This window comes from Gorilla gorilla, chromosome 5 (genome assembly GCF_029281585.2).
Source record: "Gorilla gorilla gorilla isolate KB3781 chromosome 5, NHGRI_mGorGor1-v2.1_pri, whole genome shotgun sequence".
Taxonomy (NCBI): Eukaryota; Metazoa; Chordata; class Mammalia; order Primates; family Hominidae; genus Gorilla; species Gorilla gorilla.
The window spans coordinates 155,048,520-155,075,313 of record NC_073229.2 but is presented as its reverse complement, the minus strand read 5'-3'; the positions used below and the strand labels follow the sequence as shown (position 1 = coordinate 155,075,313).

General features: G+C 39.8%; 1 protein-coding gene across 50 annotated transcripts in view; it reads left to right on the top strand.

The window, feature by feature from the left end:
* Nucleotides 1–26,794, top strand: part of EPB41L2 (erythrocyte membrane protein band 4.1 like 2) — a 231,988-nt gene that overhangs the window by 191,876 nt on the left and 13,318 nt on the right. For 13 of the 50 annotated variants that reach the window (XM_055391682.1, XM_031011901.3, XM_031011899.3 and 10 more), the window contains 5 exons: nt 1,370–1,933; nt 3,884–4,006; nt 5,823–5,921; nt 7,733–7,813; nt 13,207–13,319. In XM_055391682.1, the coding sequence (XP_055247657.1) occupies nt 1,370–1,933; nt 3,884–4,006; nt 5,823–5,921; nt 7,733–7,813; nt 13,207–13,314 (975 nt within the window). In that variant the 3' untranslated portion in view covers nt 13,315–13,319. Of the gene's footprint in view, nt 1–1,114; nt 1,169–1,369; nt 1,934–3,883; nt 4,007–5,822; nt 5,922–7,732; nt 7,814–13,206; nt 13,320–26,794 lie in introns of all 50 variants that reach the window. The other 37 variants (XM_019029535.3, XM_055391679.2, XM_019029536.4 and 34 more) reach the window with 7 other exon arrangements.

Here is a 26,794-nt window from a genome sequence, read left to right as displayed (position 1 = left end):
GCTGTCTGTTAGAGGCTCCAGTCCAGTTAGTACCTTGGCAACTTCACAACAATATCCAGAGGGCTCAGTGATGTGGTGCCCTTCTCCATCCAGAATGGAGTCACTTTTGTGAATAAATAGGGCTCCTGGCTCTAGCTGAATTATTTTTAAGTTAGATCATAGGCAGTAGTACCACCTAGAAGTCAAAAAGTTGGCCATGCTTGAGTTATATCATTGTAAAGCAGACTTTTTGTAAGTGTGAGAAAAATGTGAAGCTTTAAAAACCCCTCTGTACAAAAAGGTTTCCACCCTAGTTAATCATAACATAGTAATTTGTTCCTAATGTATTAAGTCAACAGATATTTATTGAACATTTAGTTGCTATGTTACTCAACTGGAGTAAATTACTGTACTCCCAAGAAGTAGATGTCTGAAGGGGATAGGAGTGAACATGTCAAATAATAAACTTGACTCAGTTTAGATTTCAAAGATGCTAGTGGAGGAGCTAAATTGTAAGAGAAAACACTTGGAGTCACCATTGACACCCACCCTATTGTATAATATAGCCTTTGCCAACCTATGATACGAATTGGAATGTTAATAACCATTTCTGGAATGAACATTTTCATGTTAATAGCCTTCTGAGGCTAACTATAATTTTGCCAATTAAAACTTTTTTTTTTTTTAAAGAAAACCAGCAATAAATAAAAGTGCCATCTCCTTGGTGCTATGTTCATTTAAGAATCAGCGTTCCAGGCTAGACTTTATAGTCTGATTAAAACCAAAACTGTTACTAGGTTTTAAAAGTTAAATTTTTTTCTTTAAAATGATGAGTCAGCTTTGGTATAATTCAATTTTTGTAAACTGTTTTAACTACATAGGTAGAGCTTATAGGTATATCTATAATAAAAGCATTTTACTTCTTTGGGAGGATGCTGGCTGTTTTTGTGTTTTTGTGTCTTTTTGTAAGCTTTTTTGGCATTTGTCTTGATTGTCCTCTATGTGACCTTGAGCAGAGGTTTCTGTAGATGTTGATTCTTGCTGTTTTGTCTTTGCAGTGTCAGATGTTTGTTTCAGTGGTTGTTGAGGTAAAACTGTATTGATTTTGTGTCCTCGGTTGCTTTTTGTTCTGCAGACACGTGCTCCTGAGTCAGAAGGGCCTTGCACTGGAGCCAGGGATGCTGTTAAGGTTCTCCCCTTTTTCCATGTTAACACCATTGCCTCACGTTTCTCATTGCCCTCACGTTTGCCCCGCTTCCCTTTCAGTCAGCCATCATAATCATCTTTGTTTTTCTCCATGACATGAATCTGCCATCGGTTAATTTGGGTTTCCGTTGTTTTTATTTATTCATATATTTTTGTTTTCCCTCGTCCATCTTTTTTTGTACAGAGTTCACATGAGACTCTGAATATAGTGGAGGAGAAGAAGCGGGCAGAGGTTGGGAAAGACGAAAGAGTAATCACAGAAGAAATGAATGGTAAAGAGATATCACCTGGGAGTGGTCCTGGGGAGATTCGTAAGGTGGAGCCTGTGACACAAAAAGACTCCACCTCCCTGTCTTCTGAGAGCAGCAGCAGCAGCAGTGAGAGTGAGGAGGAAGACGTGGGAGAGTACCGTCCCCACCACCGAGTGACCGAGGGCACCATCAGGGAGGAACAGGAGTATGAAGAAGAGGTGGAGGAAGAACCCCGCCCGGCAGCCAAGGTAGTAGAGAGGGAGGAAGCAGTGCCCGAAGCCAGCCCAGTCACACAAGCAGGTGCCAGTGTAATCACAGTAGAAACAGTGATCCAGGAAAATGTAGGTGCCCAAAAGATACCCGGAGAGAAGAGTGTACACGAAGGCGCTCTTAAGCAAGACATGGGAGAAGAAGCAGAGGAAGAGCCACAGAAAGTTAACGGAGAGGTGTCCCATGTTGACATTGATGTTTTGCCACAAATTATTTGTTGTTCAGAGGTAAATGGGAGTCCCAGGTGGGAGCCAAACTCTAGAGCTGCTTCTCAGATGGGGAACTCCTGCCTTTCTTCTCCTGTCCTCCCAGTTCTTCAGCTTTTTTCAACAAGAATCTGATTTTTCTCTCTCATGGGAGGAAGGGGGAAGCACTGCTTTGTGGATTTTCTGCCCGCCCAGTTCATGGGTTCCAGCTTCTCTGCGGCCACTGGACACCTGTAGGGTAAACTTTCCTACAAGCACCACATCAATTTTTCCTTCCCTTTTCACATTTAAATTTTTCTTTGCATGTTTTGGGTGTTTTCAACTGTTTTGTCTTCAGTTGCACTGCTTCCTCACACTAAATGCCTTTTTTTCCCCTTTTGGTTTAATTAGAAAAATGTATATGTAATGTTGAAAAAAAAACGGTCACTGCTGAGTGTGTGTGCTCCTGATGTCATGATTGGGTTTGACTTCTTGGCTCATTCTTCAACTTCAGAGTTTTAGAAATGACAGCAGTCTCTGATTACCGTGGTTCTCTGAATGCGGTATCCAGCAGTGATGAGAATGTTATTTCTTGAATGCCACTGTGATTTCTGTCTTGGGATTGCAGGGGTTGTATGGTTTTGTTAAGAGCCTTTCTTTTCTTCCAGGCAGCCAGAGGCTAGGCTATTTGATAGGAGGATATTCTCGCTTCACATTCTATCCTAATGTCAATTCTGGAGTGTTTGCCAGATGATTATATGTTTTGTGGATTATCTATACATTGGACATGAATCTTTTTCTTTTCTCTTCAAAGAAGAGAACTTTTTGGTCACTAGGTGCAGTGTCTCTCATTTGGGAGTTAGGCTGAGGGAGGGTTTATTTCCTTGGGAATATTTCTTGATTTTAATATTAAATGCCCACAATACAGAGATTTATTTTGTTCTCTTCGATGGGATGGAAAATGTTGAAGTGACTTTGTCTTAAAATAATTAAGTGGATTTTAACCATGTTACTTTTAAACTTCTGTTTCACTTTAGAGAAGATTTTTCAAGAGTCTTTGAACACTTTGAACTATTCTGTGTTTAACATATCATTACTCCTCTTTAAATAATTACGCCTGTTGAGAATGTTCTCTCAAAGAAAGTACTGCAGTATTTTGCTAGTAGTATAGTCTGGTGTTGCATTAATATTAAACATGCATACTCGGCAGACTACAATGTTAATAAGCCGTCGAATATTTCCTTTAATGTTTTAAATTGTTCAAAGCATTGGTGTAACATTGATGGAGTAATTTTAGATAGAGCATTTTAACTTAGGTAATACAGAAGAAACACTGCAAATTTTAGACAGGTGTAACTGAAAACAGTAATACTTGAAGACATCCTTTCTGAAAATGGTGTGTCTGTTAACAATAAGGCAGAAAAGGTATTGTGGACAGAAGAACAAATCTTAGCCTACCTAGCTGGCGTGCCAGTTAAAGGCAGTGAGCCTTCACACAAACTATGTGGTCCTTTAAATAATAATAAAAATAGAGACAGGTCACTTCACATAGTTCATTCTATTTTCTTTTCAATTTATTATTACTTGCCCATAGCTAAGGAGGGGGGAGGAGGAGAGAGAGAGAGTGTGTGTGTGTGTGTCACTATACACTAGGCTTGACATAAAAGTAGTTTGGGACCATCTTAATTTAAAGAGTAACATAGTTTAGGAAGCCATCATGTCAACTTATTTTTCATATATGTGTATGTACACATACATACATTCATATATATGTATGTATGTGCACATGTATGTATGTGTATATATGATATATTTGAAGGAAAATTTTTCTTTTATTTCTTTTGTTTGTTTTAGGTTGTTTGCTTTTACTCTTTTCTTTTGTGCATGAGTGTGTGTTTGGATATGTTTCTTACTATTATTTGTGAAGGTTCCATTAAACACTTTTACTTTATTACCTCTAGAATTTATTTTTCCCTTCCTTTTCCACCTCAGCCACCAGTGGTAAAAACAGAGATGGTAACAATTTCTGATGCCTCACAAAGGACAGAAATCTCCACCAAGGAAGTCCCCATTGTCCAAACTGAGACCAAAACCATCACATATGAGTCTCCACAGGTACAAAAGCTCTAGACTTGGACTGTTCGAGCTCTTTTTTCCCTTAGTGTATCTGTGTTTTCATTCTTTCTTCTCTTAGTTTACATGCTTCTGGCTTTGATGTAGCTTTTTGTATCTGCACTTTGTAAGTGTACTTCAACATAATTTGCTATGTTCTCTTAGATTGAGACAGAGAGCTGCAATTAAATTGGTAACCCAGTAATTATAGGGGAACTGTACATATGATTATTTAGGACAGACAGTATCAATCTTGTTCATATGATTGAAAGCCATTTCTGAGTTGACATATCTAAGAATGTTTGTGTACACTTAGGAAACAAATTGTCTTGCAGAGTTTATCTGATATAATTCATCGATTAATAATAATCCGATCTAATTGTGGATGTGATTTAGGCTTCTTTCCCTCTCTAACTCCTTGAAGATTGACCCAATCAACTCATTCTTGCTTGTAATAACACACATACACACACACACACAAACACACACAGGCACACACACCTGTGCTTCTCCTTCATGTGGAATTATTTTCTAAAGACCTATGTAGTCATTCATATGTGAATGGTGATACCATGTGTCCAAATAATTATCAGATTTGTGTGTTTGATTTTAGGTTTTCACACATTGGTTCTATAAAGATTTGGAATAAGCATTAAGATGTTTAACCTTAAGAATAACAAAAAAAGATAAAGCATTCATGATTTCAAAATAGAATATAAAATAAATATTTTCTCCACTGAGAAGATGAACCTTCTGTGGTAGAATTGTATCATGGTGGAGGATGTCAGGTTATTGACCTCTCAGAATATTTTTTAAAAGGTTTAATGCATGCATGTGTGAAACACATCTGAAAATTATTTTGGATATGGCATCCCTGTGTGTGCATTGATCACACATAAGCACAAATAGGTTTCTTATGAACAGCTTGGCGGGGGAGCATTAGTCATGTGTCTGTGTTGTGGTAAGTTGCCAGAATGAAGAAATACAGGTGCATGACCCAAGTTTGAAAGAGATTTCCTCTTACAGTCAGAAAGGCTCTGGACCGTCCAGTTATTTCCTCGTGTCGTTGTCAGGAAACAGGGCAAATATGTTTCGTGATCTTAACATAAACTATTAGGCTATTAATTTGCTTCATTGATTCCCCTTGGAAACTCTAGAATCTTCTGCATCTTTCAATATCAAAGCAAACAAGTTAAAATCTATTTTAACATATGTATGGGATTTATATATATGTAGGAACACATGCGTATGTGCAGTATTGAAATATATGTGCCCGTATATATGCTCACAACATGCAAACTATTACAGGAACAATGTAGTTGATAAAAACAATCTGCTAGAGGTAAGCAGATAACCAAACCATGCAGATTCAGTTTGTCCTAGTCAGGTTCTGTTGCTTGGTAATTTGATAAAATGTTTATCTATTTTTACCCACCTGTGCTTAAAAAACAACAAACTCAGCGCTTCTGGTCACTGTGGAAACTTCTCTGCCTGGCTCTCTAGTTTCATTTTCTAGCTTGTGCAAATGTCCTTCAGACAAATTCTGTCATAATTCCCTTGCAGCTTTCAGTCCCACCTACTATGTCCATTCTCCTCTCTTTTCTCCACTCACACAGTTGAGTTTGCTTCTCCATGTGCACCTAGCCTTTTGCCTCTACTCGGTTTCAAATACCAGCCGCTCTCCTGGATGGTAATTACTACTGCAAACATGCAAACCACATGGATTTTAAAAGATGCGTATTCGATGGGGCGGGGATCTTCTCTGACAACATAACAGAAGTTAAGCATTACTTTGTATTTTTCCCCCAACTATCCAAAGATTGATGGCGGGGCTGGTGGTGATTCGGGCACGTTACTGACCGCACAAACCATCACATCTGAGTCCGTGTCAACAACGACAACCACACACATCACCAAGGTAAAGCAATGCGGGGGATCATATGGAGAGGATGGTACATTACAGACAGAATCTTTTCTGAATTGTTTCTCTCTTCCTGTACACACTTCCAAGTAAGATACAGACAGTGCCAGTGGAATCAAAATGCCTTGGTTTAAAGTATCCAAGAAATTAGGCTCCATTGACAAATGCATTCAAACCAAATTGCAATTTTGTGAAGTACAAGGGGGTAAAAATATGTTACGAATAGCTATATGTAAGATAGCTACAAAACCATAAATAATTTAATAAAATTTATAATTTATAAAAACAAACTTGTGCTTCTACTTTTATTAAACCAGCCCTCCTGACTAAAGCGAATGAATGAAGGCCATCATTCAGAATTTTCAGCAAGTTGTTCAAATAATGTAGAATTTCCCTCATTTAAGGTCGCTAGTATACTGATTTGGGGCATTCCCCTGTTCCTCCCTGCATAATTCTCTAAATGTTTAGCACTGGGTAACCAGTCATCCCTGGATCAGCAGCATCAGCTTCACCCGGGGCATTGTTAGAAGTATAAATAGAGTGGCCCCACTCCAGTCTTCCTGAAACCTTAGAATTGTCTTAAGAAGCTTCCAGGTGATTCTGATGCATGCTGAAGTCATCAGCTTTCTAACTCCAGCCTTATTTTCCACTATTTCCTTCTTCTGTTTTTTACTTTGGATAAGTGTCTAAAGGTCTTAAAGGTATCCCTTGTGCCATTCCCAACCCATGTTTCAACAACAATTTAAAAAACAGCAAAAGTAATTTGTAAATTTAAAAATGCCGCATAAATGCAAGGTACTGTTGGTGCTCATTTTAAAGCATATCCAGTTATTAAGCATAGTGATAAGCCTGGTTTGTTACGGTAAAATGCTGTCACTTGTGACTGAGAGTGTACATTTATCAGAGTTGTAAAGGTTGGATGTGTGCTTTCCCAGGACCGTGTGGTATTTGCTTATTGACTGTTTAGAAGGTCACAGCCAGATGATCTCCTCAGCCTCATCCAGTGTGCCCCAGGCACTCGCAGCTTGTATGGAGCCCATAACGCTGTGAGGCAGTTCCCCCAGGAGCTCCCTCCTCCAGCCCCGCTTGCAGCCTTTGTCTAGCCATGCGCCATGTCTACGTGTATGACTACTTACGCAGGGTGTCATCAAATCAAACATTCAACAAAAATCTCATCCATCTTCCGTATCTGAAACCAAAGCAAATCCTTTTTAAAATTATTGCACTAAATGCAATAAACAAAATCAGCAAATAAATTTGTATGCTCAGAATCCATCAGTCAAAACCATCACATCATACAGAAGTCTTCTGTGATGGGAAAAAAATATATATCACATCTTCTCAAACCAAAAACGGATACCTAAATTCTTATAATTTCTTGTAATTCTGCAAGTAACTGATTTCTCCCTACTCTCCTTTTTAAAAATTGGCCAGCTAGGAGTAAAGAAACTCGGGAAATTATAACAGAATTCCCTTAAAGGAACTACTTGGATTAAATAATATCTGTCCTATCTTAATCAAGTGAGATTAAGATGGGACAGATGCCATCTCGAATATTGATAAATTAGTTTTAAGGTTGCTCTCAGCTGAGGGATACTTGTGGATGCTATAACTTTAGTAATAGGATTCTCTATTGAGCTTAAAAATAAAGCACAAAGTGTTTCTAGAATATCAGTCTTCTGCTGCTTGTTGTGTGTGGCCTTACAATGATCCACAGGTCTAGGTGGACTCCCATCTCTGTTTGCTCTGACTGTGTAAACGTGCTTCAGTGATTGCTGTTTTTTCTTCTTCTCCTTTATGACCTTTAGACTGTAAAAGGTGGAATTTCTGAAACAAGAATTGAGAAACGCATTGTGATCACAGGAGATGGAGATATTGATCATGACCAGGTAAATAAGTTAAGTTCTAGTTTTGGAAATGACCATGTTTGTTTTCTAAGTTTCACATTTGTCATCATGTCGCATACCTGTGTAAACCTCTTCTCCCCAAACCTCCTGGATGAAGTCCACCTCCTAAGCAGGACATAAAGACACAGCCTGGATACAAGCTTTCCTACCTCTGAATCAGAATAAAACACAGATTTCTCTTTATTTCCCACTGGCTTTACATTCACTTTTGGGTCAACGTAATCTGGAGGATTTCTGGAAAACATAAGATTCGTGTGGGCCTGGTTTAAAGGCAAGTGATCAAATATTTAAAAATGAATGGCAGTTCAATGCACCAGTTTCCAAAAAATGAAGAAAGCCACTAAGCTTGACCTATGCCTACTTTTAGGAACTTTTCAAGTATATTTATGGCATTAGAAAAGTTGAGCTATTTACTTCCAGGTGTTTTCTCCTCTTGCGATTATTGGGGGAGGGGAGGTAATACAAGGTTTCTTACAAAGTGAAAATTTACATTGATTCTGAAAATTTTTTTAAAAGAATCATGCCTCCATTCTAATGTTAAATTTGGCAGCATGCATGGCTTTGAGCAGGTGATGAATGGAACTGCTGGAGACTTTGAGAGCAGTTTTAATTTTAGACTGCAGTCCCAAGTGATGCTGACAATTTTTTTAAAAGTGATTTTAACTCAGCTTTAAAGGAGACCAAGCTGTTTTCCTTTAATAACAACTTGAAGAAAAGGAAAAGAAATATTCAATTGACTATCTCAGCTGGGAAGTAGGAGCTAACGATAGTTACACAGCTTTGGACACAGTACTGAGCTCAGGAAAGAAAATTTTAGAGAACAAAATTCCTCATTTGAGAAAGGCTGCCTATATGTGATCAGAGATAAATGGATTTTTCATACCTAAGAAGAAAATTACTCCCAATTTTTTTGACCTTTGTAAGCATGATTTGACTTACGTATTCGTAATGTACTTTTAAAATTTTCTGAAGAGTTATTAGAGGTTAAAAGGTTGCCTTGACTCTGGATTTTGACATAGGACTGGAGATTCCTAGAGAACATTAGTACACTTGTCTGCTTACCATGGGAAAATGAGTGACTTATGTGGAAACAAGCCTCCAGTTTTCCAGAGGGGATTTATTCTACTATCCACTGGAACAGTCTTGAGTTTCGCCTGAGAAATTGGTGTAAACCTGCTTCTTTCTCTCTGGGACTCTTCTCAATAAGCACTCATTGAATTCCTAGAATATGTGAGGCACAAGCTCACGTTTTTTGGCATGGTGGAAAGTGCAAACTAGGGTCTTCTCCCAGCCATTGTTTCTTCCACCCCACTCTCCCCATTGAACCTAGGCCCTTTACACACTTTAAAATGCTACCTTTCCAGTACTCAGGTTTTACTTATGTATATTGTTTTGCCTTTTATAACAAAAGGCAAAATAATTTCGTTATAAAAGGCAAAAGAATATTTTGGCCTGTTTTACCCCAGAATTCAAATCTAGATAGTACTGCTTCTGAAAGGCAAATATTAAAAACGCAATCTGAAATACAAGTGCCAAAATAACATATACACCTGACTCTTAAAAAATCATGATGACCCAGCAGCCTTAACTGCTGCTGTTGCAAGGACAGTAATCCCCTTTTTTGTATATGATGTCATGTTTCAGCCCTTTCTAAGACTGAGGTCAGATATCCAAATGAAGAGAATAGAGATTTTGCCTTTTTATGTTTATGAGATAGCATAAACCTTTTTTTTTTTTTTTTTTTTTGGAGATGGAGTCTCCCTCTGGTGCCCAGACTGGAGTGCAGTGGCACGATCTGGACTCACTGCAACCTCCGCCTCCTGGGTTCAAGCGATTCTCCTGCCTCAGCCTCCTGAGTAGCTGGGATTATAGGCACCCGCCACCACGCCTGGCTAGTTTTTGTGTTTTTAATAGAGATGGGGTTGCACTGTGTTGGCCAGGCTGGTCTCGAACTCCTGACCTCAGGTTATCCACCCTCCTCGGCATCCCAAAGTGCTGGGATTACAGGCGTGAGCTACCACACCTGGCCAACATTTTTGAGTAAATGTGATTGTGGCTTTTGGTCTGCTTGTCACCAGAAGCTGTTGGGGGTTCACTTTCTCCTTTAAGCCTGTAATGAGATGACAGAGCTACTTTAAATTAAATGATGAAATCGCTTTCCTGTCAAAATTCGATGTTGATCATAGAGTGACCTTCATAACATTGACATCTTTTTCAGTTCCTTGCCTACGTTAAAAGGAATCTTCAGGCTGGGCGCGGTGGCTCACGCCTGTAATCCCAGCACTTTGGGAGGCCGAGGTGGGCAGATCACGAGGTCAGGAGATGGAGACCATCCTGGCTAACACAGCGAAACCCTGTCTCTACTAAAAATACAAAAAATTAGCCGGGCGTAGTGGCGGGCACCTGTAGTTGCAGCTACTTGGGAGGCTGAGGCAGGAGAATGGCGTGAACCCGGGAGGCAGAGCTTACAGTGAGCGGAGATGGCGCCACTACACTCCAGCCTGGGCGACAGAGCAAGATTCCATCTCAAAATTAAAAAAAAATAAAATAAAAAAGGCATCTTAAAATGGAAGGACACTTTCACTGGGCCAGAGAGAAAACAAGAAATCTTTTTTGTGTTGGCAAATCAAAGAGGCATGCTTTTACAGAAACTTGCTTTGCAGATTCTTCACCCTGTGCTGGTCATGATACTTTCAGCTCCATACCAAGGAGGGGTAAAATACACTGCAGTGTCTCTTTAGAGGGTATTTCTTTCTAAGAAATAATTGCTCAATTTGGCAGTAAGAGCCGGGCGCGGTGGCTCAAGCCTGTAATCCCAGCACTTTGGGAGGCCGAGGCGGGCAGATCATGAGGTCAGGAGATCGAGACCATCCTGGCTAACACGGTGAAACCCCGTCTCTACTAAAAATAGAAAAAAAGTTAGCCGGGCGCAGTGGCAGGCGCCTGTAGTCCCAGCTATTCGGGAGGCTGAGGCAGGAGAATGGTGTGAACCCGGGAGGCGGAGCTTGCAGTGAGCCGAGATCGCGCCACTGCACTCCAGCCTGGGCGACAGAGCGAGACTCCGTCTCAAAAAAATAAAAATAAAAATAAAAATAAAATTTGGCAGTAAGATGTGATGTTTTCTCATAATCCTTATTATTGCCATAATAAATTAACATTTTACAGTATTTAATTTTGCATGCTGATATTATGGAATGAAAGGAGTTTTAACAAACTGATTTTGAATGTGTTTCAAGATGACTGCTAGCAGTTTTTGCTTTTCCCAACCTTTCTGTGAATTAGAGTGTATTTCATATGTGTTGCCTTCCCTTGGGCATCATCTACATTTTCTCTTTAACAGTTGCCCTGCTTTATTGTAGGCAGATCTTTGTAGATCAGATACTCAAAGTATTTGATCATTTGTCTGTAGCTACGTTTGGCTCCCATCAGAGCTTGTCCTTGTCTTTGACTTTTCCCAGTGTGGACTGCACAAACCAACATGTAGTAAATGGCTTGGATCATTCCAATTTCCTTCCCTCTGAAGGCACACACACACACAATGTAGAACTGCACCCCTGTGCTTCCTCTCCCTTTCCTATTCCCATTCCAGTCAACACGCTGAAAAGCTTCTCTGCCCTTCCCTGGAACCAGATACCTGCTCCCACTCCTGCTCCACGCTAGCCCTCCAGCCATTCACTCTCCGCTCTTGACAAACACTTCTGCTACTGCCCAGATTGGAGTCTGGTTCCATGTTTTATTTCTCTATTGTCCCAACACAGGTCACAAGAGTTTGTTCCCTGGTGGAAATTTAAGCACCCTCAAATGTCTTCCAAGTTTCTGTGCAAAAAAATTTCTGTATGAAAATGATGTCTTTTTTTTTTTGTTTTTTGGTAGCTTTACCTTTTTTTAAATGAAACGAGGCTTAGGGTTTCTGTTGAGTATCCTTACAGCTGACAGAAACTATCATGCAAACAAGAAATGCAGTTGTCCCCTTAGGCAGCTGACAGCAAAAGAAAAAATTGCATGGCTTTATTTCAAATGCAGTTTCCTTATGAGATATGGTATTCTCTGTCCTAGTAAAATTTTGTCTTTGTTTCAGCATTCTTTCCTAGACTTTTTTTTTTTTTTTGAGACAAAGTCTCACTCTGTTGCCCAGGCTGGAGTGCAGTGGTGCAGTCTTGGCTCACTGCAGCCTCCACTTCCCGGTTCAGGCAATTCTCCTACCTCAGCCACCTAAGTAGCTGGGATTACAGGCGTGCGCCAGCCAAGCCTGGTGTTTTTAGTAGAGACTGGATTTCACCATGTTGGCCAGGCTGGTTTCGAACTCCTGTCCTCAAGTGATCGCCCGCGTCGGCGTCCCAAAGTGCTGGGATTACAGGCCTGAGCCACCACGCCTGGCCTTTAGAATTCTTTCCTAGACTTCAAGGGTTCTCTGATGTTTTGTTTTCTCACCCATACTTTAAAAACAAAATGAGTAATAATTAGGAAAGCCATTTTCCTCTTCTGAAAAATAGGATCTTTCCATTGTGCCACAACACTCTTACAGTTTACTTTCTGATAAAACACAGAGAAACTTTGCTTTCTTACCACGTGGTCCAAGGAAGGACCATAAACCACTGGAGTCAGCCCTCTGGGTCCTCCCTGCTCCTATCCTGCTGCTCACAGGCTGGATGGCCTTGAGAAAGACCCATTAATCGTTGTGCCTGCAGTTTTGTCAACTGTCAAATAGGGACCTGTATTTTATAACCTGAAGATTAGTCAGTCTCTGTTCTTTAGCTTTACTAATTGTATGTTGTTGCTACTGCTCTTTAGTTCTGTGTCTTAGAGGTTTATAGACATCTTTCCTGCAGTCTTTCAGTTCAGCAAACATTTTAGTTCAAACAATTACTGAGAGCCTAAGAAGATAAAGATGAGCAAGGCCTGGTCCTTTGCCTTGCAGTTTCAGGCAATTGGGTGATAGCTAGTATCACCTGAATGTCTAGATCAGGCACTGTGCTGGCTGCTTTACAGCATTACTTCAGTTCACACACAAAACCTTAAAATGATCGTTACAACTCAGCATTGGTCTCGGGTTACAGGTAAGAATGCTAAGCTCCAAAGAACTGTTTTCTCCAAATCTCACAGTGAGTATAATAAGCCTGGGATTCAAAGCCAACATGTTTCCTCTACGTGTCATTATTTGAAAGTGGACTGAAGGATTGGGAGATTTAGGAAATGAGAAGCAGTCTGTAAAATGACAGTGAACCCATTTCAAATCTTCCTGCTTTCTCAAATAAAGAAGTGAGTGCCTCTTGGCTTGAGGTTGGGTCCGAGGTGATCAGTGTGCGTGTGTTTTGCCATTGTGAGGTGGAGGGTGTTCCCCAGCTCACAGCCATTCTCTGTCCTGACCCTGGCAGGCACTGGCTCAGGCGATCAGGGAAGCCAGAGAGCAGCACCCTGACATGTCGGTCACAAGAGTGGTGGTACACAAAGAAACAGAGTTGGCTGAGGAAGGGGAAGATTAAGTAAGGTAAGAGAGCCCTCATTGTCTGTGGCCTTTCTAGTGACTGCTCTGTACTCCTGAACTTGTGAAAGGATGTGAAATGAAAGTTCATATCAGTGTCTTCTTCCTGTAGTACATTTGACTTTCTAGACTGTTATCATCCCCAGGTGCATCTGCTCAGGTGTATATAATCTCTGTGAACTGATGGTCATGTGGTGTCAATAACTCTGATTTATTGAGGGGCTGCTAATGATTGACATTCATATATTGCTTTACTGTTTATCAAGCACATTACTGTAAGTTACATTAATTAATATTCACATTGACCCTTTCTGGAAGATGCTATTAACCTTCTTTGGATGAGAGATTTTTATTGTAGGAGAGATAAGAGGGAGATGAGTTGATTCCACCTATCTCTACTAAAAACACAAAAATGAGATGGGCATGTTGGTGCACGCCTGTAATCCCATACTTGGGAGCCTGAGGCAGGAGAACATTTCAACCTGGGAGGCGGAGGTTGCAGTGAGCCAACATTGCGCCACTGAACTCTAGCCTGGGCAACAGAAGTGAGACTCCATCTCAAAAAAAAAAAAAAAAAAAAAAAAAAAATAGATACATCTGAGAATGAACCAGAAAGGAAAAGATTTCTTTGACTGTGTAAAAATGGAAATAAATACTTCAGTTAAGCCAATAGAAACAAAAGCAAAGGATTAATAAATGATTAAGTTTAATGTGCTTGGCAGAGAAAGGAATAGTATCCTGAATATATTAAGAACTCTACTGTGTCATTAAGAAAATTTAAACACTTTTGTAGAAAAATGGGCAGAGAATTAAATGAGTAAACTATGTGCAAACTAAAAGATCAATAAACAAAAAATGTCCAGCCTCACTATTACTTAAATCAATGCATACTAAAAACTCAGTGGACAAGTTTTCACCTATAAATTTGGCAAAACTTATGTTTTTAATAGTGTTGGTAAGGCTGCAGGAAATATGTACTGCTGTATAAATTAGTAATATTTTATGGAGGACAATTTGACACAAATATATCTTAAAAAATCCACATTAAACATGTCTACCATTAAACTACTTATAAGAATTTATCTTAATCAGAAATATATACAAATATTCACCTACGAGGGTATTTGTCACATTTTAATATTTATATTTGTATAAATTTATATTTGCTAGTATTAGTAAAAGGCAAAAGATTTACACACCCTGAAGAGAAACCAGAGTATTATATTTGCTAGTATTAGCCAAAAAAAAAAAATTGAAATAATCTAAATGGTCAAGAGTAGGGTATTAGTTAACACATTATGCTGTTTCCATGTGATAACTAAATCTTGATGAAGTGGGTAAATGTTTATAATTATCTATTAGGGCTTTAAGAAGCAGGTCTTATCACACAATAACACATACTAAGATTACTTTCTGTTGTTAAAATAATCTGTATGTTGAACAGTCAATAGATAGGTAACCCACAGGAATGGCTGGGTCACAGGATACACATTTTCATTTTCTACCTTGCGTGGCACAGCCACCTGCTGTTGCATCCACTAGGAGGCAAGGATTCCTACCATTTTACAGCTGCCTCTCTGACTTTTTAATTTTTGCTAGTTTGGTAAATATGTGTAACTGTGATTATAATTCTCATTTTCTTCATTAATATATTTTCATATGGTTATTAGCCATTCTTGTTTTCTCTTCTATGAAAATATAGATGGCCAAAAACTTCAAAACCTTAAATGCTTGTTCACCTCTCTTGCCTGCTTTTGCTTTCATTCTTTCTTTCATTGTTAATTGATTCTTGATAGATTCTACATACTGATCCTTTGTCAATTTTATATGTTGCAAATATCTTCAGGCTTGTGGTTTGTCTTTCATTATTAAAATAGTTGAATAGGGTTAATATTGTTAAATTTATCAAGCTTTTCCTTTATGACTTATGTTTTTTCCATACCCCTAGGTGATAAAGATATTTTTATGTAGAAATTTAACATTGTTTTTCATATATTCTTAATCCATCTGAAATCATTTTTTCTAAATGATGAGAAACAGTGGTCTGTTTCCTACGTAAGTAGCCAGCATTCCAGCACTGTATTGAAGAGCCCTTCTTTCCCCCATCTCATCTGCAGCAACTTATATCAAGTTTCTTATGTGTGGGGGTGTTTCTGACACTATTTCTATTGGTCCATGCGTCTATCCCTGCTCCAGTGCCAGAATTACTATAACTTTATAATGGGTCTTGATATATGGTATGCATGTCTCTATCCCCCTGCACCCCCTCCCCCCACCACCGATAGTGTTCTTTTTCTTCATTCTTGGCTCTTCCTGTTACATACAAATTTTAGAATCAGATTGCTGTGTTCTAAGATTAAATCCTGCAGTACTTCAGTTGGCATTGTATCTACTCTGTAGTTCAATATGGGGAGAATTACATCTTTTTAATATTGCCTTCTTTTCCTTGAACATAAGATGTCTCTATTTGTATATATCTTCTTTAATGTCTTTCATTAAAATTATATAGTTTTTTAATCAAATGAGGTCTTACAAATCTTTTCTAGCTTTTGCTAGCATAGAGAGATACAGTTGACTTTTCTATATTTATCTTATATCTAGCAACCTGACTCTTCATATCTTAGATTCTATTTTAAACGCAGGGTATATAATGGGCCCATAAGCAGAAATCATTAACAATTTTAGTAAAAATAAAACATCCAATGGCCTGAGTAAATGTACTGTGCTGTATGTGGATATTGATCTTTTTATCTTTGAGATGTATTTCCCTAATGGTTTTATTTATTTTTTATTTTTTTGAGACGGAGTCTCGCTCTGTCGCCCAGGCTGGAGTGCAGTGGCGCAATCTCGGTTCACTTCAACCTCCGCCTCCCAGGTTCAAGCAATTCTGCCTGCCTCAGCCTCCCGAGTAGCTTGAATTACAGGTGCCCACCATCACGCCCAGCTAATTTTTGTATTTTTTAGTAGAGACAGGGTTTCGCCATGTTGGCCAGGCTGGTCTTAAACTCCTGATCTGAAGTGATCTGCCCGCCTCGGCTTCCCAAAGTGCTGAGTTTACAGGCGTGAGCCACTGTGCCTGGCCCCCTAATGGTTTTATTTATTTATTTATTTGAGACAAAGTATCCCTCTGTCTCCCAGGCTGGAGTGCAGTGGTGTGATCTCAACCCACTGCAACCTCTGCCTCCTCGGTTCAAGCAATTCTTCTCCTTCATCCTCCCGAGTAGCTGGGACTACAGGTGCTCACCACCACGCCTGGCTCCTAATGGTTTTAAATAGGGAAGGCTAAAAGCATTCTTACTTAGGAGTCAGAAGGCTGAAGGCTATGTTTTCATCTTGCCAGATATCCAACTATATTGACATTAGGCAAGTCAGTGAATGGTATGATCTACCTTTCCTAACTCACAGGACTTATTCTAAGGATAGAATAAGATAATGAATGAGGAAAGTGAGTGTTATACAAACATAAGGTAATAGCACTGGATGTTTTTTTCTCTAAATTTTATGAATCAGTTGCTTCTTAATCAGGAATACTAGCAAAAAATTGGTGACACTCTAAGCGTTACCAGTAGCTCCACCTTCACTTGTGGCATTTTAATAAGTTTTTAAATGAATTCATTATATCACTTATTCCTAGCACCTTATGTTCATTTTTACAATGGACACACACAGACACACACACAACTTTTGAAGTTTGCCCATCTCAGAGGCTAACTTTTATGAGAAGCCTTGTTAAACAGATTTAGGAAGTTAAAGTATAAACTTACATATAAGGTGAACAAACTAGATAAATTTGGAAAGATTCATTCATGCATTCAAAAAGTATTTAATGAGTGCCTAAATGTGCTAGGGTAGGGCTGGGTATTGAGGATTCCGTGATAGACAAAGCAAACATGGTCCCCCTCCTTGGCAGAGAGGATATACTCCAGGAAGGTAGGTGTGAATATTAACAAATGAACAAAATGTACATGTGGTCAGCCCTCTGAAGGAAATAAAATGCTATGAGAGAACAAAATAGGAGACTTGAACTATCATAAATTTAACCAATTTCCTTTAGAAACCAGTTTACTTGAGAAACAAAGTTTGAGTTTAAAATCTGAAGGATGACTAGGAATGACCTCAGTGTCTCAAAGTCATTTTGGCATCTCCACCCCCCACTGGCTGCAGCTCACTCTTAAAAAATTTCCTTTGCTGGTGACTGTCAGATCTGGGAAGAGTGTGTTTTCACTGCTTCAGCTACTGTCTGGCTGCCCTGCCAGAATCCCACAGAGGCAGCAGGTGGGCTGAGGCAAAGAGCAGGATCAGGACAATATCTGAATGTCAAAAAAGAAGGGGAACTGTCTGCAATGTATCTGCTCCATCTCCCTTTTTCAGGCACATAAAGCTCTCCTCCTGACCTGATCTTGCCCTTTGGAGTAGCTCTGAGCTTTTGATCAAGTGTTGAAAGTAGGGGGAGGGGAGAGCAAACAGAAAAATGGTAAAAGAACAACCTGCAGAGGACGAACCTCCCAAGTCCACCTTTCTCAGTGGGTGGCAGCCAGCTGTGAGGCAGAGAGGAGCTAAATGCAAACTCCGTTAAAAAGAAAACACACTTCAGATGAGGACTTCACTAAATCTTTGTAACTTTTTAATGTCCTTTTAAGGACTACTCCCTCCTGCCAGCTTAGCCCAAATGCATATTTATGAGCCCTCACATGGATGAAAAATATTGCTGACCTTATCACCACTGCGGTGGTATTCCCAAATGGTCCTGATCAGGAGGAAGAAGGGTTCCAGGCTTGGTGGTGTGATCTGTGTGGTCTCAGAAAGAATGAGCCACAGGAGAGGGAGCTCTCCCAACCCAGACTTCACAGGAGCCTCTCTGACTCTTAGAGTAATAATTGATGTAAGGTAAAAAGTGAATGAAGCCTCCTGTTCATCCAAAAGCAGTGAGCACCTGAAGGATGAAATGACAGAGGAGTGGCTGCTCATCCTTTCACTCATCCATTCATTTATTTGTTCATTGCATAAATATGTATGGAATGCCCACTGGGTATCGTCTGCTGTTTTCCCATGGAAATATCAAATAAAATAAGGTCTGCTCTTCAGACAATAAATCAGTGGTAGCAGAAGAATTTCAAGTTTTGTGATATATTCTGAACCTTGTGTAATGGGAACAAGGAGGAGAGACCTCTGAATCAGAATAGAGCATCAGAGATGTTTCACTTAAGCTTCGTGCTGGGTAGGAGTTAGCTCTATGAAAAAGGAGTAAAGGGGGCCATTCCAGGCAGGATTGGAAGCATTGAACCTGACGCTCCAAGAACAGTGCAAAATCAGATGTAGCTGGATTGTGGGATACTTGTAGGAGAGCGATGGAGATGCAGGAGGAAGGAGGCAGAGGCCCGATGTTAAGGAGTCTTCTAAGCCAAGCTGAGGAGGCTAAACTATCCTGAAAGTGATGGGGTTGCTCCTGCTGTGTTTGAGAGATGGTAAGGATGTAACTTACCTTCTTTGTGACTTGTTGACGGTCAGCATGAGGCTGTGGAAGTTAGTGCATTGGGAAGATGGGAGCAGAGGAGAATCACACATCATATTTAGGTTTTTGGCTTGGGCAGGGAGTTGATGTTGGCACCTATAATTTGAATCATGCAATACATGAGTTTTGTCTTTTGCATGTCATGGCCATGTTACTATGGCTGGTCTTCTCTGCTTGGCTACCTTAAAGCAAAGGTGTATTTTTGGTTCTGCGGTACTGCCGGAGAGACCAACTGTCATGGGAATTCTGGAGGAAACTTAGAAATGAATCTGTAAGGCCCCACCTTATAACATGACATGATTAATTGGAAGTTTCCTGGATCGTCTGCATGTTAAGAGGGAGCATAGGATAGCAGATTTGCTGGGTTCATATCTACTTCTTAGTTGTTTGACCTTGGCTGGTCTCATCCCTTTGTCCCAGAGCTGTCATCTGTAAACTGGGGATGATAATAGAAGCAGAAGGGCTTGTTTCCAAGGCAGGTTGTTAAGAACTTTTTATAACTTACAAGTCGGCCATGAACCCTTTTTGCTCTTAAGAGTCCAATAAAAATGAGAAGTTTCTACCCCAGAGATAATGAGTTTGAGATGCATGTGAAATGCAGAAATGGCACATTTGGGAGCACAAGAGCTTTGAGAGTGCAACAGGCTTCTGAGCAGGAGAGAGATTTGTGAGTCCCCTGAATGAATTGTGTACTGATGAAGCCTGTGTTTTGAGCTGTGTTATCCAGGGCTAGCTCAGAGCTGAGGTCTGGGAAACAGAGGCCATAAAGAAGGAGGAGCCAGGAGGCAGAAAGGAAACAGGGAAAAGGCGGAGGTGACACAAGCTGCAAGGCAAGATAACTTCAAGAAGGAGAGAGTAACCAAGTATTAAATATGGCAGGAAAACCAAATGAGCATGTTTTTGGAAATTGATGAACAGAAGTCAGCCTGGAGGCTTTGTCAGAGCTGTTTCAGTGTGGTAGTAGGGAGAGAGCCCTGTAACAGGTTGAAAACACAAGAAAACATATTAAGTTGAAAACCCAGTAACAGGACCTTTTGCTCTTCCATGAGCTCTGCCTGCCTTCATCTGAGAAGATGGAGAACATTAGGTGTCATGGAGCCACTGGAGCTAGTGCTGTGGTTATTAAAAGCAGGGTCAGTTCACCATTCACTGGAACCTCTTAGACATCCCACCCGTTAACCTGCAATGAATACCTCTAAATTAGTCGTGTTGCTTTTTCCACTGTTGTGGGTACACGAATGCCAATTTCTAAACAACAATCTTGTGTTTGTTTCAAAGTCAGGGTGATGTGCAGGGTTTCAAAACATGAACTCATAAGACAAACAGGAAATTAGCTGCCTAGCTGACTTGATGAGAGAAAAGAACCCTGTTGGCTGAACTGAGCTCTAGCTAATCATGAGCCACTCATTTACATGTGGGCCCTGATGAGTGTCACCCCTGACCTTCAAAGAGAACAAACCTATTGACTTCCAGATGACTATTTCAGTTCTGCAGGCATATCAGGTGTGTTGCATTTTTATTTTATTCTGTTTGCCTAGTTGTGTTAGTCTCATACCTAAAATTAGCATCTTATTACTGCTTCATTTTCAATATAGATTAATCACACCTCAGATGAAGACTGACTTCTTCTGCATAGAAATAAAAAGCTAGTTTTGGTTTAGTGAGTTTTAGGCATAGCCAGTTTTCACTCTGAAATGCTGTGGAATGTTCTCATTTAACATTGCTAAATCTACCAGGTGTTATCAATGAGTCAGTTACAATCTATTTGAACTCCCCCCACACAAGAGGTGCTGGGTGCCACTGCTCTAATACATTAAGACCAGGCAGTAGTCACTCATTCCCCAAGGCTTGCTCTTGGACATAACCATTACTGACTATTATTTTTTCAAATGAAACTATCTTTATTGTTTTTTTCTGGTAATAAAAGAGAGGTTATAACTTTTTAAAAGGGAGAGATAGCAGGAAATGTCAGTGACCGATAAGTCCCATGCTCCCAGAGATAGAGAATTTCTTTCCAGTGTGTATGTGTGTACTTATAAATATACACACATATAGACACTCACATACACACACCCCCACTTTCCATATAGGCTGATATTGTGATTCTTGCTTTTTCCTCCACTTAATAGTACCTTATAGTTATTGGTCCTTGTCATTACCTCATCATTTTTCAGCAGCTGTTGAATGGATGAGTGATGGTTTACTTAAATAACCCCTATTAATGGGCATTTAAATTACCCCTCAGTTTTCACAATTATTACACAGCTTCAAAGATTATACTTGTTTGTACATTTTTGTATGTTGATCTCATTGTTTCTCCAGGGCAAATATGTTTAAAAGTGGAGTTGGTGTGCCACGAAGGTTGTTTTTTGTCTTTGTTTTTTTGAGACAGAGTTTCACTCTTGTCACGCAGACTGGAGTGCAGTGGCACGATCTTGGTTCACTGTAACTTCCGCCTCCCGGGTTCAAGCGTTTCTCCTACCTCAGCCTCCCGAATAGCTGGAATTACAGGCGTGTGCTACCATGCCCAGCTAATTTTTGTATTTTTAGTAGAGACGGGGTTTCCCTATGTTGGCCAGGGTGGTCTCGAACTCCTGACTGACCTCAGGTGATCCACCCGCCTTGGCCTCCCAAAGTGCTGGGATTACAGGCATAAGCCACCACTGCTTGCCCACCAAGGGTTTTTGACATATTACCAAATTGTCCTCCTTAATGGTTCTGCAAACATAGACCGCCACTAGCAGTTTGTGAGCATATGTTTCCCCACAGCCTTGGCAACAACTAAACATTGTTAAACATTAAAAAGACGCTTTGCTAGTCTGATCAGGAAAGAGCATTTGTTTCTCCCTTGTTTAAACTGTGAGGAAAGAACCTTCTTTGTGTTTTTTCAATGCTAGTGAAGTTGGAATACACGCATACATATGCTACACACAGGGACAGACACACACATATAATTTGCATTTCTTTTGGTTGCCAGTTTGTGTCCTTTGTCCATTTTCCTATTCAGGTGTCTATTTTTTTCTCTTATAGAGATTAGTTGAATGGATGCATGATGGTTTACTTAATCCCTACTAATGGGCATTTAAATTATCCCTCAGTTTTCACAGTTATCACACAGCCTAGTGACTTGAAAAGATGAGTAACTAATCTTTTCAGATTAAAGTTATTAACCTCTTAGTCACAAATGCTACATTTTCCCCCCAATTTAAAAAATTATTAAGGATTAAAAATGGCACCAAAAGTGGGGAGAGGGGCAAGACAGAACTGACCGCTTAGAGACAAGCAGGCCATATCCACAGTTTTGTTTTTCGTTTTGGCCTAAAGGGTATATCTTAGAATTTGAATCAATTATTAGTGCTTACACATTAGAAGATACTCAGCAATTTTAGAAAAATCAGAAGCTCTGATGACATTGAGCCTGCTCTCCCTGTGGTTACGATGCTGGAGCTTAGTAGGTGTGGCCAGCATCAGGCTGGGAGGAGCTCTCTAGGTCACCACAGTGCTACTGCCTGTCATATCCTGTCTTTATGTTGAGGCCCTTGGGGCCGAGTCTCCTTATGCATGTATGTTACCCATCTGGCCTCTGACCGTGTTGGGGTGGTGGTTATGACTTTGTTACCCTGTCCTAGGCTGTGTTTGAGAGTCTGGAAATGTAAAGAATATTTAATGTTAAACTGCCTATAGAGCATCTTTGTGTCTCTCCTCTAAACTTTTTTATAAGGAAATAGGATCCTAGACATTAACGTAACTGCCATAGGTCACCTGTGCTAAGTATAGATTCATTTATCTCAAGGCTTTTCTGTTAGATATCCCAGATAACAATTGTTTAAACATGTAAATTTTGTGGGTGGCATCAGAGGGGAATTTTACTATGGCAACTAATTAACAAGTTTGTGTATGTGTGTGTTTTTGTAAAGATACTCCTGTCCTTACGAGGATTACAGTCCAAGGACATATTGATGCTTTCTTGCATCAAAATAGTTGAGTTAGCATTAGAGCACATGGAAGTCTGGACCTGTTCTGTCCAGTATGGTAGCCAATACCCACTTGTGGCTATTGAGCACTTGAAATGTGGCTAGTTCAAATTGAGATGTGTTGTAAGTATATTTACTGGATTTCAGACATGAGAAAAAAGTAAATTATTTCTAATTTTTAAATTAATTACTTATTGAAATAATTTGGATATACTGGGTTTAATAACTACATTAAAATTACATATACATGTTCCTTTTTATTTTTTGAAATGTGGCTTCTAGAAAATTTACATATGTGGCTCACATTCATTGCTTGCAGTATATTTCTCTTGGACAGTGTTGATCTGTGGAGGGTAGGAGGGATGAAGTGAGAGGACAACCTTAAACTGATATGGCACGATGCAGTTTAGATTCTGTGTGTGTGTGTGTGTGTGTGAGTGAGAGAGAGAGAGAGACAGAGAGAGAGAGACAGAGACTGTTAGAGGGCAGGGAATAGTGTTTTAAGCTATCTTTATTTAACTTTGAGGAAAAGTGATTTTTTTCCCATGCTCCCTCAGATAAAAAGTGAGAAAGTTGGGTCTAGAAATTTCTTTTGATTCCCACTAACCTTCCTTTTTTCTAAAAGATGAAAGCTTTGTTAGTGAGTATTTTTAAGCTCTTATTTGATGCTACAGAGAAATGTTTTCTCATTACTACCCATCTTATGAACCTAAGTGACAAAAGCTCAGCTCTAATAGAGTATACGGAGTGGAGCCTGACCATAGTTCATTTGTTATTTAAAAGAAGCTTTAAGATTTTGTAGAATGCTTTTATATCAAATTCCCAGAAGATTTGACCTAGCAGAGTGAACCAGAAGACCTTAACAGCTTTAGGGCCAGCACTACTACTTTTAGAAACTTGTGTTACGGCTTCAGTGATTTGAGGAAACCAGTTTTTTAAAGAAGTAAGAGTCCTCATGGGATATCATAGATATAGTTAATCAACAAAAGAGAACAGAAAAACGAACCTGATGTTTTTCTACTTAAACAAGAAAATTGGCAGATGAGAGTAGTGGTAAACATGGGAATTAGTGCTTCTTCCTAAAGATATAATGCAATTCTGTTGTTTTTTTTCCCCACCGTTTCCTCAAGCTCTTATTCTTCAGTCTTACATTACAAATTAGTCCCTGATACTTTCACTTCTGGATTCATTAATCTATATTATGAGCCTGTTATGTTCAAGGGACTATTACAGTTGCGTGTGAGAGGGGAAGGCATAGGAACATGCATAAAAATAATGTTCAGGGCACAAAAATAGTATATTTGAAGAGAAGCCTAGATAAAGGGCTGTGGAAGTTGACAGGAGAAATGCTTCTGATTGGCCAAACAAGACAAAGCTCTCCAGAAAGGTTGCAGGAAAGCTCCTCTGTGCAAAGCACCAAGGGCAATCTGGATAGTTGGAGATTGGGGAGGGAAGAAAGAGCACATGGGAAAACAATGGGAAGGATGTCGGGAAAAGCAAACCTCCATTGTGGTTATGTATAGAGTTCTCAGCACAGCTGGAAACGTTTGTTGAAGGCAAATTGCAGATGGTCTTACATGCCATGTCCTTTAGTAATATGAATTTATCAGTAGTGTGTATGATTGACTGAAAAGCTTCTAGATTAGATGAAGTACCCTGTAAAGAAATCAAGATACTGGTTCAGACAGTTAGTAATGGGGAGACTGAACTGGACATCTCTAAGAGTAAGATTGAATTTAACTTGGAAGCAAAGCCAGGAGTAAAATATATAGGAACATCTATAAAAGTTAAATCTGACATTTTTTTGCTTTTCAGTCAGATGAAGCTCAGTATCTTTATTATTCTTTGAAGTAAAGTTATATTAGCATGTAGGCCTTTGAGAGTAATACAGTTCATTCAGAGGACACAGGGCTCAGGAAGGTCAACCCAGTCCCAAAAGGCCTGAAGATGGGACTTGGGCCTTAAAGGACCCACAGAAGAGCCTCCTAAGAAGGTGGGGTCTCCAAACAGCATGAACATGTTCCAGCAAACCAGGAAAAGCAAAAGCATTTTGCTGAATTATTTGTAGAACAGATACTGTGCTTCATTTGACTGCAGAGAAAAACACTGGATTTAATTTCTCCCTCTACTCAGCAGATACACAAATATCTGTGACAGAAGAAAACGGCAGTAGTTTAGTGATAGCAGATTGGACATAAGCAGTTCTCAAACTGAGTGGTCTCAGGACCACTTTATACACCTAAAAATTATTGAAGAGCCCAAAGAGATTTTGTTCATGTGAATTGTATCTATTGAAATTTATCATAAGTCAAAACTGAGAAGTTTTATAAATATTTATTAAGTTAATAATCATCACATAGTGAAAGAAGTCTGTCTAGAAAGACTATATATGTTGTATGATCAAACTGTATGACATCCTGGAAAAGGTAAAATGATGGAGACAGTAAAAGGGTCATTCGCTGCCACTGATCTCCTCAAGAGTCTTAATATCGGGAAGCTATCAAGCTCATGGTGGCCAAAACACCGTTTTCCGAATTCTAATGTTCACCTAAAAGCTTGAATTTTATCATTGGCAACAAGTACTGTCAATTGTTTCTCTTGAGGCGACAGGCTCAACTTCATTTTCAATAAAAGGTTTACCTAGTATCCAAATTGAATAACATCCCTTGTCTGTCAGTGATTCTCTCAAGTAAGAAAGGTGGTTTATGAAAAAGCAGCTGCTTCAACTCACAGTTCAGACATTCGCATAGATGCTTTTCCTCTAGACATTGTTGTACTTCTGTATGCAGCGGGAGTGGCGTGTGCATACTTCCCATTTCATCACACAGAATATTAAAAAGATGCACTCAGGCTTGAGATGTAGGAAAATTAATATTTCTTCTGTGTCCTCAAGGACATCCTTAAGTGAAACTGTCTTCTCTATTTTACTGCGAGTGCACACTGGTAAAGAATAAGGTGCCAGGCCAGGCCTGGTGGCTCACGCCTGTAATCCGAACACTTTGGGAGGTTGAGGTGAGAGGATTGCTTGAGGCCAGGAGTTCGAGACCAGACTGGGCAGTATAGCAAGAGCTTGTGTCCACAAAAAACTTTTTAAAAATTAGCTGGGTGTGATGGTATGTGCCTGTAGTCCTAGCTGCTTGGGAGGCTGAGGCAGGAGGATCCCTTGAGTCCAGGAGTTCAAGGCTGCAGTGAGCTATGATTGCACCACTGCACCCCAGCCTGGGTGACAGAGCAAGACCCTGCCTCTTAAAAGAAAGAATAAGGTTACCTCAAATACAGTTTGATTCCTCTGCTTCGACTTATGTAGGCTGAGCTGCCAGTAGGTTTACTCACCATTATTTGTTTACACCATTGGTGAAAATGCCAACACACTGAAAAGGACATAATGTCTTAGTATGATAATGAAAACAGTTTTGACTCTATGGTCCCCTTAAAGAGACTCAGCAGTCCTCAGGGGCTGCAGGCTACACTTCGTGTATATTTTAATGGTAACACAGACATTTTAAGAATTGACTCTTTTCTGGGTTTAACCAAATGGAAATTTAGCATGCTTGCATTTTTGGCTCTGGGATTTTTATTTTATTTATTTATTTGTTTATTCGAGACAGTCTCGCTCTGGCAGCCAGGCTGGAGTGCAGTGGCATGATCTCAGCTCACTGCAACCTCTGCCTCCTGGGTTCAAGCGATTCTCCTGCCTCAACCTCCCTAGTAGCTGGGATTACAGGCGTGTGCCACCATGACCAGCTAATTTTTATGTCTTTAGTAGAGATTGGGTTTTGCCATGTTGGCCAGGCTGGTCCCAAACTCCTGATCTCAGGTGATCTGCCCTTCTCGACCTCCCAAAGTGCTGGGATTACAGGCGTGAACCACCGTGCCCAGCTGATTTTTATAATTTAAACAATGGAAATTCTGTTTAGAAATTAAAATCAAATATGCAAATTGAGGATAAAAGAAGAATAAAATGAAAAGTTCAGCATTTGAAATAACTGTCAAAT